The sequence below is a fragment of the Polyodon spathula genome, chromosome 38, assembly GCF_017654505.1.
Source record: "Polyodon spathula isolate WHYD16114869_AA chromosome 38, ASM1765450v1, whole genome shotgun sequence".
NCBI classification, from domain to species: Eukaryota; Metazoa; Chordata; class Actinopteri; order Acipenseriformes; family Polyodontidae; genus Polyodon; species Polyodon spathula.
In genome coordinates, this window is record NC_054571.1 from 263,863 (window position 1) to 278,495 (window position 14,633).

Genomic DNA, 14,633 nt, shown 5'->3' on the forward strand with positions numbered 1-14,633 from the left:
AGACAGGTCGCAGCTGCTGGCTCAACGTTTGTTTTTTGTTTTGTTCAGTTTTTTTAACATATAGTATAGTGCCTCAATCTGAAAGGAAGTGATTGACCAGCCTTAAACCCCCAGTGCCTGTAACAGGATAGGAACCCTAAACACTTACTTGGTGGGGTGTTACAATTTCATACCCGCCACCCTAAAATGCCTGTACCAAATGTCTGGATTGAAAAGTGTTGGGTATGTGACTGTTGTTACTGGGCAAGGTAGCCCATTGCAGAGTAGCCACACACACTAAGCCCTGCAGGCAGGCAGGGTAGTTATTGTACAGCTGATGCAGTCAGCTTCAACAGGGCACAGCCTCTCCTGTGTTTGCGATGCCACGTTGACATCCACTGGACCCTGACCTCCACCCCACAGTGCGCAAGCAAAAGAAACACATTCAAGAGTGTAAAACTATAGGTTTAGAAAAACATCTCATTTATATTCTCTGACTCTGCAGTACATTTAACACCTAAAGCAGAGTCTGTGTGGTTTTTTTTTTATAATAAACACCCTAATCTAGGGCTCCTCAAAATGTTTTAATTCATATATATTAAAAAAACATATATCATATTTAAACATGCATATATCATATTTAAACATGCATATATCATATTGAAATCCATATATCATATTTTAAAATATAGTTACCATATTTAAACATGCATATATCATATTTAAGCATGCATAAATTCAGCTTTTAAAGCAACTAGTTTTAGAGGACATTTTCAAGGGTTTCAAAGGTTACTGCCTACAAGCTTGTTGAAAGCATCCTTGTTGTTTGTAGTCTCATGACAATGCCATATGTACAGGAATGGAAATAAAACTCCCATTACATACCAGTTTAATCCCTTCCTAGTTTTACTGTGCATTCAATAAAGACACACCTGAGCTTGTTAGCTGTACAAGCTGTGGCTAATCTAGCTTGAATTTAAACCTGGAATGGGTGAAACTGCTCTGCAGTTGGAGTTGTATTTACATCCCTGAGTTCAGGCTCTTAATATCATTACAGAGTTTGGAGAAAAACATTCGACGCAAGACCAAATTGAAACAAAGCCTGATATCAGTTTGATCTGAAAGAACCCTCCCCCCCCTTCACTGTGAGGTGTCCCCCCTAGCTGAGTGTGTTCTCTCTCCCTGTCTCCGTGCAGACGATCACGGACGAGAGCCCAATGAAGCGCTCCGCCTCCAGCCTGGGACATGGGCGCTCCAAGGGCGTGCGGCTCGACGACTACTCGCTGGAGCGCGTCATTCCCGAGGAGAACCAGCGCCACCACCGACGCCGAGAGAGGGGCCACCGCACCTCCGAGAGGTCACTGAGCCGCTACACTGACGCAGACACAGGTGAAGAGCTGACAGGGGAACTGATAGGAGCGGATAGGAGCTTCATGGGGCTTTACAGGAACTGATTGGGGCTGCAGAGGAGTTGATAGGAGCTTCAGAGAAGCTGATAGGGGCTTCAGAGAAGCTAGTAGGGCAGAGGGAAGTGGCAGGGAGGGAGGTGTGTTTCAGAGATTGATTCTTGGTGCTGCTTGTTGTCAGTGCAGTGGGAGGGAGGTGTGTTTCAGAGAGGCTCATGGTGCTGCTTGCTGTTCCAGGACTGGGCACGGACCTCAGCACCACCACGCAGTCTGGAGACCTGCCCCCCAAGGAGAAGGACCGAGAGCGTGGCCGGCCTAAGGACCGCAGGCACCATCACCATCACCATCACCACCACGGCTCCGTGGACAAGGAGCGCTACACCCCCGAGCGGCAGGACTACGGGGGCCAGCGGACACGGGACAGGCGGTGGTCACGATCCCCCAGCGAGGGCCGAGACTGCATGCCTCACAGACAGGTGGGCCTTACACACACACAACCCCTGCATACTGCACCACACACACTGCTCCCCAATACTCACACACACCATTAAAAACAAACACACACCCACACAGACACATATACACATTCTTAAATACTCAGACACACTCCAGCAACACACAGTAATTCCCTTTCTTCAGCCCACCAACGGTTCACTTACCATAAGTGACTCTGCAGCAGCCGTTGCTGATGCATAGCTCACCCCCTTAGTCTCTGTAAGTTGCTTTGGATACAATCGTCTACTAAATGACTAAAGAGACTCTGCATCATGGGCTGATCATGGTGAGCACTGACTTGCCTCTGGTTTCATCACCTCTTGTAAACCTGGGACTCTCTACACACCCAGATCACTGTGAAACAGGGCTGTCCCATGTGGGGCGTGCTCCACAGTGCAGCTCACTGAGCTCCACACTACAGCTCCTTTCAAAGTACACCTCTTAATGTTTTTAATAGGTTTGAAAAGACTGCAAGGAGAATCTGTAGTCTATACGTAGAAGCATTTTAGATAATAGTAAAACCAAAAATAATAATAACACATTTTACTAGGTGTTACATATTTTATCTGTATACTATATTGGTTATATTTATAATTAGTTTCATTGGGCTAAGCCTTTAACTCTAGCGCACACACACACACACACACACACACACACACACACACACACATATGTACATGATAATATATAATATATATATATATATATAATATATATATATATATAGATCTATATATATATATATATATATATATATATAACAGCTTGTTACGCACTGCTTTTTCCATCCAGCTAAAGGTCGATTTAGTCCGAACATCATCCTGATAGAATTCATTTTTAAGTTAAAAATTATTCACATCACATCACCTTAGTGGAAAAAAATTTTGCACCGTGGCACACCGCAGTAAAATTTTGCACCTTATGGTACACCGCAGTTTTCCTTTTTAAAATTATATATATGTGTGTGTGCGTGTGTGTCTCTGAGTTTTTTATTCAGGTAAAACGCTTGTTTATTTTTTTTATTATTCATTGTTCATTCATTAAATTAATATAATATTGTATTATTATTGTTATTATTATTATTATTATTATTATATATTATTATTATTATTATTATTATTATATATGCAGTGATGGTGGCAGCACTCCAGTATCTCATGTCACAGGTTATAAAATGCTTCCTCACAAGTGCCACCAAGCCTTCACGTTCCACTCAGTGCAATGCTTTCCTTTGTTTCTCTTTTTCCTTTCTCTCTGTTGCAATGAAACTAAAGTTTAAGAGCAAAAATCTGCAGTTTAAAACCCCAAAACTTACAGAAATCAATTTCTCTTTTTTTTTTTCTTTTTTTGTCTTTTCTTGCCGTAAATGTTGCTTCTCTTTATGTTCCATTCTCTCTGGTGTTTTTTTGTTTTCATTTTATAATTTCATTTTCTGGGTGTTTTTTTTTTTGTTTGTTTTTTTCATTCTTTTCTACTCCTCCTCATTCTCTTATTCTTCCTATTATTATTATTCTGTCTCTGTGTTGTTTCTTCTCCTCCTCCTTTTGTTGTTAATTTTGTTGTGTTTTTTGATTTGCTTTGTTTCAATTTTCATGTAGGGCAGTAGTTCGGTGAGTGGGAGCCCGGTCCCTTCAACGTCCGGCACCAGCACCCCGCGCCGCGGCCGGAGACAGCTCCCGCAGACCCCCGCCACTCCCCGGCCCCACGTCACCTATTCCCCTGTGGTCCGTAAAGCCATGAACGCGCCCCCCGGAGGCCCCCACACGCAGACCGGCAGGGTCCCCGCCCCGGCCCCTCGCCGCTTCTCCCCCCCTCCTCCTGAGCAGCTCCACCGCCACCGGAACAGCCAGTCCCCGAGGGCGCACAGGAACGCCCCCGGCAGCCGGTGGTCCACGGCCAGTTCGCACATGTCTCAGCAGGAGGAGCACGACGCGGATGGCGGCTGCTATTACCAGCGCTCCGGCTCCGAGGAGGAGGACCCAGTGGCCTTCCAGGAGGTGCACAGCCACTCTCCCAGGACTGCCCGCCGGGGGCACGGCTCACCCCCCGCCTCCCGGCACCCTGCTGGCCCCCCCAGGCGGGTCCCCAACGGGTATTACTCCTCCTCCTCCCCCCACCACCACCACCACCATCAACAGGGACAGCAAGAGAAGCCCCCGCCGTCACCCCAGCAGCAGCTCAGAGGTGCCAGGAAGGGCCTGCATGAACCCTACAGTGAAACAGACGAGGACGACTGGTGCTAGCCTCACACTTGGGTTGGGTTTTTTTTTTTTGTTTGTTTTGTTTTTTTAAAAGAGAAAAAATTGAAGAAAAACAAATAAAAAAGAGAAAAATAATACACACATTATATATCTATCTATATCTATCTATCTGGATATCTATATATATATATATATATATATATATATATATATATATATATATATATATATATATATATATATATATATATATATATATATATATATATATATATATATATATATATATATATATATATATATATATATATATATATATATATATATATATATATATATATAATATAATAATATACAATTTTAAAAAACAACAACAGAATAAGAAATTCTAAATTTGCCAAGCTATGAAAAGGAAGAAAGTGGGGGAAGTTTTTTTTTCTTCTTCCACCCAGTTTGGTTTTTTTGGATTGGGGGGAAAAATGGGATGAGCAGTCGCTGTTTTTGTTGTTGTTTTTTGTGGGGAGAGGGTGGTTTTTTTAAGCATGTATATAAAGGGTTAAACTCAGCGTACCTGAAGCACTGAGGGGTCCACTTCAGACCCCCCTCAACCCAAATAAAAAAGAACCCTTCAGCCAACATCTAGCTACTATGCCTCTGAAAGTAAAAAATACAAAGGAACAACCACTTCTTTCAAACCTGAACTTAATGAACTTCTTTTAGGGCAAAGAAACTAAACAAATACAAGTTTGCGTATATCGATGAGTTTTATCATCTGCGTTTACCTTGTTATTAATAATGATGCTATCTTAAAGATTGGTATTGTGACTGAGTGAGCCACTAAATCGGGAGTGTGTGTGTGTCAGTGCGTGAGTGTGTGTGTGTCAGTGCGTGTGTGTGTGTGGGAGGGGTGGGGGTGGTGGTGGAATCGAGAACTCACACGCAACAACACCGAGACACTTTGTGGAGTTCACATTCAAAAACCCTTTCTACTGTTGCCTGCTACGACGAGGAACTGGGAAAGAAAAGTTTAAAAAACAAACAGTATTTCATAGTTTTTCTTCTTCTTACTCTTCCTCTTCTTCAAAACATTTGCCCGCATAATAATTCTGTTGCACCCTTTCAGTATTGTTTGAACTTTTAGAGTAAATTACAGTGGAATCCTGCATGAAGAAACAAGAAAATGCTATGAGGGGAAAATGAACTGCTTATCTCTGCCGAAGTTCTCTTTCTCTGCTGGGAAAGACTGAAAGCGTGATTTTGTTTTTGTTATTGTCCTGTTGGAGGCATGCAAGCAGAGACAGTTACAGTAGACAGTGAGATAGGGACTGGGGCCCCTTCTTATTTAAATCCGTCTTTCATGATTTATTTTATTTGAAAATGTGCATGACAAAGTTATTTCATTTTCTGAAGAGGGTCCCAAACTGCATCCAAGAAAACAGGCCCTTTCCTAAATGAACTCTTTTATACATTTTTATGGATACAATACCGATTCAAGAGCAGACGATTCCAGTTTTGGAGAGGAATATTAATATTTGTCGATAGTAACAAAACAAACATAACCAAAAGCGTCACGATTTCCCTGCTGGATAAAGAGAACTTCTTCAAAATTAGAATACAAAAAAAAAAAAGAAATCTGTGTAGATATATCTATTTTTTTTTTTTTTTTAACCAAACTTTGAAATGAAGCTGTCTGTCCATTTTATTACTGACAGTCCTTATAAAAAAAATATATTATTAAGGTTAAATTATTATATTTTCTTTATGTGATAGGTTGATCATATCAAGAATGGAATGTATCCCTTGTGCTGTAGATTGTGTTGCCGGTTTCACATGCTGCGCAGCGCATTGTGGAACTGTGGGGTGTTTGCTCAGGGCAGTCTAGCTTCAGCGATGAAGCTTCATTGCTCTGTAGAGTCGGGGTTGGGGGTCAACACCTTTTTATTTTGTAAGAAAAACAAACTAACAAACAAATCTTGTCTTGTATTTTAGATTATCTGAAGTCCTGACTCTGTCATGACGATTGAATATATCCCCACAATGCTCTGCTACATTGAGCATGCTTGGGAAATATCATAAACCCCCATTGTGTATTACACCTCTCTGTCTGGCTGGCTAGCTGTCTCCTCCCTCCCTTCATTCAGACAGCACACTCAGCACTTGCGTTCCCAGTGTTAAGAGTAAGGATTTACTATAAGGAGGCAGGTTTGAGATCCTCAGCATCTCGCTGGACTGGTCTGAATGCACAGGGTTTGTTCAAGCATGAAACCTGAAGTATTAAACCACACAAGCACACAGAAACCCCCAGAAAAAGTGAGAAAGACCGGTGTCATCCCTGATTTTCACAGCACTATATTAGTGACACATTCACAAAGATGATAAAACCTTCATTGTTAACATGCAAGTACTGCTCCTTAGTTACAACGTATGACCCTATAATAAAGAGGATGTTAAACAGCAGGCCAGGCGCACACACGCAGACCTTCTGGATGCTTTGTGTCGACCTACTTTTGAAGTAATTCAATAGGAAATGAAAGTTAGCGAAGAGATCGCTTATTGGATCTCTTGACAGCGAGGGGTCTCTTCCGCTGAAGTGCTTTGTCATGCAAAACTCTGAATGCTGGGAGGTGGGGGGGAGCAGAGGCTGCAAAAGTCTTGTTTTAGGAGTGGGGGGGAGTTGCACTTGTCTTTCTGTTTGTCTTAAAAATGGCAGTGTCTGCAGAGAGCGAAATTCTGAAATTCCGAATTCCAGTGCCAAGAGATCAAAGAGGTGCACCAAAAAAAGAAAGAAAGGCTCCAAAAACAAAAGTTGAATTCTTAACTTAGCCCATTCCTGTTGGTGGCAGAGTGTGTCAGGGCCCGTAGAACAGAAGAGGTGTTCATGAAATGGACACCACTGTGGTTTGGATGAAGGGCCAGTACTGAGTATTAATAATCTGAGAGACGGGGACTCTACTCCCAATTCTGAAACCTGCTTGCTTTGATAAACCATGGAGAGTGCAATTCCAACTTCTGTTCTGTGTCACCCCCACCCCTTCCCTGGTGCATTAAAGCATATAGGGTTAGAAACAGCCCTCTTATGGCTCTCACACAATTGGCATTGTGTTGTAACCTATAGGGAAGCTGCAGCCAACCAGGTGAACAGAGGAATGTGATTTCATAATCGGCTCTACAGCCCCTGCTACTGTTAGAACTGCCTGAGACAAACCAGTTTCTCCTGCAGCCAAGTGCCATTTAACACAGTGCTTCTGAGGGAAGAAAAGAACTAGATTATTGTTACTATTATTATTACTAGAATGAATTATTATTATCACGATGAGTTCAGTTTATTCTTTAAAATATTCTATATTATTAAAAACATATCAGCATGAACAAAAAACACCATGATTTGGAGCTGAGTTATAAAAGTGCATTTGTTTGCTCTCTTTGTTTGTTATGATGGCCATGCGTTACTTTCCCCTGGATGTCTTTATACAACGTCCCGAGACGTCAGCATTGCTGTGATCATATTGCGTTGTGTCTGTCTATAACATGGCCTCCCTGAGACACCTCTGCCTTGGATAAGGAGGGGGAGAAGCCTCGCGGGCATCTATACTGTAGCGATGAAACAGTATTATCTGTCTAACTGCAGACAGATCCTCTGTTTCTAAAAGGGCTTTATTAGAACATTCTGAATTCTGCTGCCAAAATTGTATCCTGTTACAATAATGCAATGCCAAAAAGTGTTCAGTACCCCTGGCAGTATACACTCTCTATTGCACAGCCATTTTGTGGCATAGGTGCAGTAAGAAGGGCCAGTGTGTAAAACTGTACTACATTCTTTCCAACACATGACAAGTTCTCTTTGAGCCGTTGCTTGGTCTCGAGACCACTGCACCACAGAGCTTACAACCTCTCCTGTGTGCTCTGGCCACCATTACAGCGAACGCTTCGATGGGGAGCGAGATTGCTGCTCCTGACACTCTAACTGGTCCCTAACCCTAATATTAAGGTAGGGATGTATGTTGGAATTAAGAACTGATTAAAATCTTAAGCTCAGTATTCCGATTCTCTCAGCTGGCCTGTCTTTCTGCACCTGTGTCCATTTCGCTTCGTACCTGGCCGTGGTGGGGAGAGCTCCTGATTGTTATTGCACTTTCACACCGTGAATGAGGGAATGAGATCTCAGGGTAAGGGTTAGTCAAGCAAGGCCGAGCTGGAGCCTCGTTACTAATGCCTTGTTTCCACGGATAACCCTCCCCGCCCCTCAAAACAGTCCATTGATATTCCAACACCATTATAAAGTTTTAGTCAAGGCAAGGGCACAGTTTGAAACCACAGCATGTAGAAAACACATGACAAGCCATGGTAAACAATGGGAAATGCATAGTAAAACTGTACTGTGTAAATTGACTGTGGTAAATTGACTTTTATAAGGGCAGGCCTGAGTGCTGTCTGGGCGGGTTCGATGAAACAAGGCATAAGTTGCACTTAACCAACAGTGCTCTTAAAATGAATCAGTTTCACTGTCAGTATCGATGATTTTGTAAACTTTTTTTTTTAAGACGCAATCAAAGGTTTCAGACCACTTCTCTTTTATAAACAATCCTATTTGCTGACTAAATTATGCTGGCGATATGCAACCTTGAAGAGTGAGAGGAGCTCATTTTCAGAGTGTTTGACTCCCAGTTCATTACAGTGGGTAAGGTGTAGCTGGAGAGTGTTTCCACTGCCTGTCCCAGGTATAGCTGAGCTGGCCGGTCTGGGAGAGGTGTAGCTGGATGGTGTTTCCACTGCCTGTCCCAGGTATAGCTGAGCTGGCCGGTCTGGGAGAGGTGTAGCTGGATGGTGTTTCCACTGCCTGTCCCAGGTATAGCTGAGCTGGCCGGTCTGGGAGAGGTGTAGCTGGATGGTGTTTCCACTGCCTGTCCCAGGTATAGCTGAGCTGGCCGGTCTGGGAGAGGTGTAGCTGGATGGTGTTTCCACTGCCTGTCCCAGGTATAGCTGAGCTGGCCGGTCTGGGAGAGGTGTAGCTGGATGGTGTTTCCACTGCCTGTCCCAGGTATAGCTGTATAGCTGGCCGGTCTGGGAGAGGTGTAGCTGGATGGTGTTTCCACTGCCTGTCCCAGGTATAGCTGAGCTGGCCGGTCTGGGAGAGGTGTAGCTGGAGGGTGTTTCCACTGCCTGTCCCAGGTATAGCTGAGCTGGCCGGTCTGGGAGAGGTGTAGCTGGAGGGTGTTTCCACTGCCTGTCCCAGGTACAGCTGAGCTGGCCGGTCTGGGAGAGGTGTAGCTGGAGGGTGTTTCCACTGCTTGTCCCAGGTATAGCTGAGGTGTAGTTTAACATGCCTGTCTGTGTTCCAGTGTAATTTTGTCAGGTACAGCTGACCGAGGAAGTAGTAGTGAGGCAGTAAAAGGTCACGTTGGATTGTGTGATTACTTGAATATATGCAAACAAGCGAAGATAGATGAAGTTGCACAAACATTTGTGGCGGCTTTTTAGTTTGATCTTTACGCAGCTCTCTGTAGTCTTATTAATGAGGTTGCGTCACGCTGTTCAAAACGCTTCATCTCTTTAGCACATGCCTTTCAATAATGTACTTTTGCACAGCACAGTCTGGCCCTGTTGGGTATGAGATACGAAACTGTACTATCTGAGCGTCAGTGGAAACACCCTCCAGCTACACCTCGCCCAGACCGGCCAGCTCAGCTATACCTGGGACAGGCAGTGGACCAGAGGCAGGGGTGTGTCTGTCTACCTTGTGAGCCGGTTCCATTCTCACGCTCCCCTCACTCCATTCTGCGCTGTCCTTTAAAGCGCTTCATACATAACCCTTCTTTTCTCCCTTGTGGGCAAGGTGTTTGTTTGCCTTTTTTTCTGCGAATTCCCGTATCTCAAGCACATCAGCATATCAACTTCGTAGCATCCAGGTCTAGCATTCAAACACACTCACACACAAACATGGTTATTTATACATTTAAAAACAATTTAAAAAGCACTGACTTAAACCAGCAAGGACCCCACAGTGTGGTTTTAAGAGGCACACACTGACACACAACAGGGTGGCAGAACCATTCATATGTAAGGTCAGGAAGACATTACAGAATTTTAATGTATATATGTGTGTTCAGATATGTAGCCACTAGAGGTCTCCCATTGCCAGTGAATACCAGGTGCAACAGGTCAGCTGTCTGTGATTTGAAAATGGCCAATACACACACACAGACACACACACACACAGACACACACACACACACACATATATATATATATATATATATATATATATATATATATATATATATATATATATATCTGCTCAAATTATTCGCCAATCAATATTTTTTTTTTTTCTCGATCGAGTTCCATTTACAATAGCGACCTAGTGAATAGTGAACAGTGAACAGTGAATAGTCTCACAGCCAAAAATTGTTTTTGTTTCTTTGTATCTGCCTTTTTGTTTTTAAATTGACAACATACAAGGTAAATAAGAGAATAAAAAAGGTCACGGTCCCAAAAGAATACTCTCTATGATTTTTGATAAGATTAAATGATCCTTTGTGACATACAATTTTGTTTAATAGCAAAGCTTAAAACCAGAGGAGGAGTCGTGCACAACCTCTGTATCGTGATGCCTATTATGTGAGTGAAGTATCACTAATTGGTTCATCAGATATAGTCTTTCAGTAGCCAGCCCAAGCTCTAGACACTGACAATGTAACCCTGTGTCTTCTGTGTTGTACTGCTTCTAGTAAGACTCACCCCCACCCATCTCTGCAGGAATGGTAAAAAAAATCCCCATTACATCCCCAGTGCATATCTGTTTGAGTCGTTCCAGGTTTTAATGTGAACCAAACAACCAAATAAGAGATGCCTGAGTGTATGTAACCCTTTCTGTTGTAGTCTTCTTATGGAGACATACGGAACACGCAAATGCATGAGGACCTCAAAAATGGGAAACGAAGGTCAATGAAAAACATATTTATCATGTGTCCAAAACTACTTCAGATGTTTTTGTCAGCTCTTTTCAATAAAGAATGCATGGGAGGGTTAATACATGATACCATTGTGTTTGCACAGCCTGGTCTCCCCTGGGCAGTATCAGCCCCCATTCACACATTTCATAAGCGCACTAACAAACAACAAGTTTTATTTATTATTTCCAATCTGAAGTTTCACATCATACCTTAACCCACTGTACTGTTCAGGAGACCTAAAGAGCAAACCAAACAACAGACCTCTGCAGGTGAGGCCCAGTGCGGCTAGTCTCTGACCGGCCACAGAGCTAAAACTGGCCCTGGGCAATTATCCTCCCTTTTGGACCCCCAGCCAAGTGTGTGAATTTGGTGAGACGGGGATCAGAACCCTGCTTGCATGACACGCCTTGCACGTGACAGACCGCTCAGTGAAACTGCAGGGTTAGAAATTCACACTAGCCCAGCACCTAGTCCTGGCCTTCAGAACTACCATAAATGAAGTATATTATTGAAATGATTCAGCAGCTAGAAGTTTGAGCAACCCCTGTTAAACATATTGCTCCTTCCCTTATAGCTGCATGAACAACTCCTAATAGTCAACCTACAGACACAGGTGAGACTTATTCAAGTGTGATCAGTTCATTCAGAGTACATTTAGCAGGGGCCTGGTTGTTCAAATTCCTGGGCACCTGGTCATTTCAGTAATTGAAACAGTTCTGAAACCCAGGACTGGTGCAGGGCTCGTGTGAGTTTCCAATCCTGAAACTGGGATTTCAGGTAACAGGTGGATGCAGTAAGATTTTAAAGGTAAGTGTTTCCTGTCGGCACAGTGAGGCTCAGATTAAAACCTGGAATGATTCAAATCAATGCAAAAGGAGTCCTCTCTTCAACAGAACTAAATCAGCTCTCTCTTCCCTCTCTGTCTGGATTGATGCCTTACTATTGTAAATAGCCAAGTGATTTGGTTTCAACTACAGATTAGACTGTCTGGGGACATGTGAATTCTATCAAATTTCTTTATCTAAATGTATTATACAGCGCTGTTTTAATAGGGACTGCAGTGCCACCAGCAGTCCCCAGATTGTAACTGCAGCTTCTCAAAGTTGCCGCGCTCGCAGCTTCGTTTAGCAGCCGTACCACCAGGGCTAGTGCTCAGAATGTATTCAGCAGCCTCCAGTTGGTCTGCAAGCCTTTGATTGTTGGGGCACATTTGGTATATTTACTCAAAACCGGTTTCACAGGTTCGATGCTCTAAACCTCCTCCTACCCAGGTTCGGTTTCACCCTGAAATCAAATGGGACAGTTCCATGGTTTTTGTTTTTCTAATCCAGACTGATTTGTTATGCCAGTTTGTTGTTTTCACTGTTAATGAGTTGAACGACGTGCTGATGAATGCATTCTGATTTTATGTGTTCTAATACAGTACAATGTGGGAGTGCCAGGATTGCCCTGTCCTGCCCTGGCCTCATCTCTTAATGCGCTTACCTGCTCTCATCATGAGGGAGCCAAGCCAACGACTGTCCAGCTCTTGCATCATACCGCTCTCCCAGTCAGGCCCCTACACTCAAAATCAAACCTAAAAAAAACACAAAACACAAGAATAAAACCAATAAGAATACATAAATACAAAAGAAAGGTTTATAAAACAGTTGCAAATCCTGGTATGGAGGAAACGAGAGCATGTCGTTAATAAATAATGTCATGGCAGTTCTAAAAGCTAGAAACAGTAAAAAATAATAATAATAATCTATTATCACAATAACATGGTAAAAACAAATCTCCTTTTAAAAACAAACAGATGTATACACACAGCAATCCTCTTCTTTCTCAGCAGTTTTAACTGGCTGCCACTGCCTGACCAAGGGTAACTGCACAAAACCAGAATTAAAATGAGAATCTATGTCTTGGCCCCCTGGTCTAAGAATTGGCTTGTGTTCCCTTCTGTTTGCTGTCCCACACTAGTCCCTCGTGGGGGTTTGGAGCATCTGTGGGAGAAACTGTTCAGTGGGGTCTCAGAGGGCTGGAGACTGTTTTTCAATTTCATTAATCTGCCAAGCCGATATAAACAAAAACACACTCAGTGTCTTTAAAGCGTATCAAGTTGCTGTACAAAGCAGCACTAAAATAAACTCCTGATGCATGAGGAAACACTCTGCCTTTGCAAAACATCCACCCTAACCCCCGTTACATCAACCGTTACATGCATATAAAAGTTACTAATACCGACACCCCCCTCTCCAGTCCAGCAATTATTGAAAAACAGTCTTTAGTCGAGTCGGACAATGCTGTGCACATTTAAAAATATATACAACAATGGAAACAGTTGCAGGAGATGTAAAGCTACAGTTGATTCTGTATTATTTGGTCAGTATTTATTTATTTATGTATGTATTTTTTTGGGGGGGGGTCGGCGGTTATTCTTCGGTTTCAGAACAATGGCAGTTGTCCGTGTGCGAGGGCTTCAGAATGTCTCTTCACCATCCTGTCGACAGCTTTCTTGCTGGCCTGGAACATGCAGATTTTTACATTAAAAAATAAAATAAAATAAAAATAAAAAAGTAGGAGCAGTCATGGAATTAAAAAAATTAAAATACAGAAAAGTATTTACTTACAAACTGCATGTGCAATGTGCATGCCACTATATGGGTTATAATGTCATCTTCAGGAAAAGAAAAAATATATATAGATGTTTTTAAGGCAATGTGTTTTTTTTTTTCTTCTATTTAAAACAAAAAAAAACTTTGGTAAATGAATGGAAGTTTGTTTGAGATATTTATATACATAACTGTTATTGAAATGGTTCAAACTACAAGATGTCAACAAGTTTCAAAACACTACATGAAAATAAACCCGAATGTGAAGCTGGAACGGAGATGCCTGATTCTGATGCACCAATACTCTGGCTATGACTTCTCTATCGCTCTGCTGTTTCTACCAGTGCATTTTGTAATCCCAAACAGAATCTTCCTAAGAAACCTGAATAAAATCCGAGAGTATGCACATGGCACCAATCTGCAGTCTCTTGCCTCTCTGTCTGTTGCTGCTGTTCTGCTGGTCAGTACACCCGGGGTCAATTGTAATTATAAAACTTTGCTGTGCTTTTACTTTGTTTTTTTAAAGGATAAATCAATATTTGTGGAGCCAAATTTGTTTGAAAATTGGTTAAAAAAAATAATAAATAAATAATAGTAATTGGTAGCTTATGTAAATAACCCCGAAGCATTTTGGTTAAAGAAAATGTAAAAGCCTTGATTGTAATGCAGGGGGGCTGTTCACCTCCCCAGTCACAAGCCTTGACTCTATTAATAAGCAGAGCCCTGTAGTGGTATTGTGCCACATCCCCACCTTTCCTTCCCCAGCTGGCTGGATGGGCCTGTGGCTGCGTTCTCAACATTCCTCCGGTTCTAAAATTAACCATGGCTTGTACATTCCACAGGCCCGCTTCACTTCCTGTTTCCTGTCCCTGCATGGCTCCCAGAGTGTGAGAAAGAGCGTGGGTGTGTGTGTGAGTGTAAGTTATCGACACACAGCTCAGGAATTTAAAACCGCCTCTCTGCCCCGAACCTCTGCATGCATCGACCTGCCCTCTGAGCGCTATA

General features: G+C 42.7%; 1 protein-coding gene and 1 long non-coding RNA gene across 2 annotated transcripts in view; one reads left to right on the forward strand and one right to left on the reverse strand.

The window, feature by feature from the left end:
* Positions 1-4,208, forward strand: part of cacna1ab (calcium channel, voltage-dependent, P/Q type, alpha 1A subunit, b) — a 71,859-nt gene extending 67,651 nt beyond the window's left edge. The window contains exons 31-33 of the mRNA XM_041235647.1: positions 1,143-1,368; positions 1,623-1,861; positions 3,479-4,208. Coding sequence (XP_041091581.1) covers positions 1,143-1,368; positions 1,623-1,861; positions 3,479-4,123 — 1,110 coding nt within the window. The 3' untranslated portion in view covers positions 4,124-4,208. The remainder of the gene's footprint in view (positions 1-1,142; positions 1,369-1,622; positions 1,862-3,478) is intronic.
* Positions 4,209-12,506: 8,298 nt separating this feature from the next.
* On the reverse strand, positions 12,507-14,255 carry LOC121304594. Its single transcript, XR_005947980.1, has 2 exons — positions 13,647-14,255; positions 12,507-13,539 (listed from the first exon to the last, which is right to left on the reverse strand). It is a non-coding gene; the product is annotated as an uncharacterized LOC121304594 (long non-coding RNA).
* Positions 14,256-14,633: the final 378 nt, after the last annotated feature.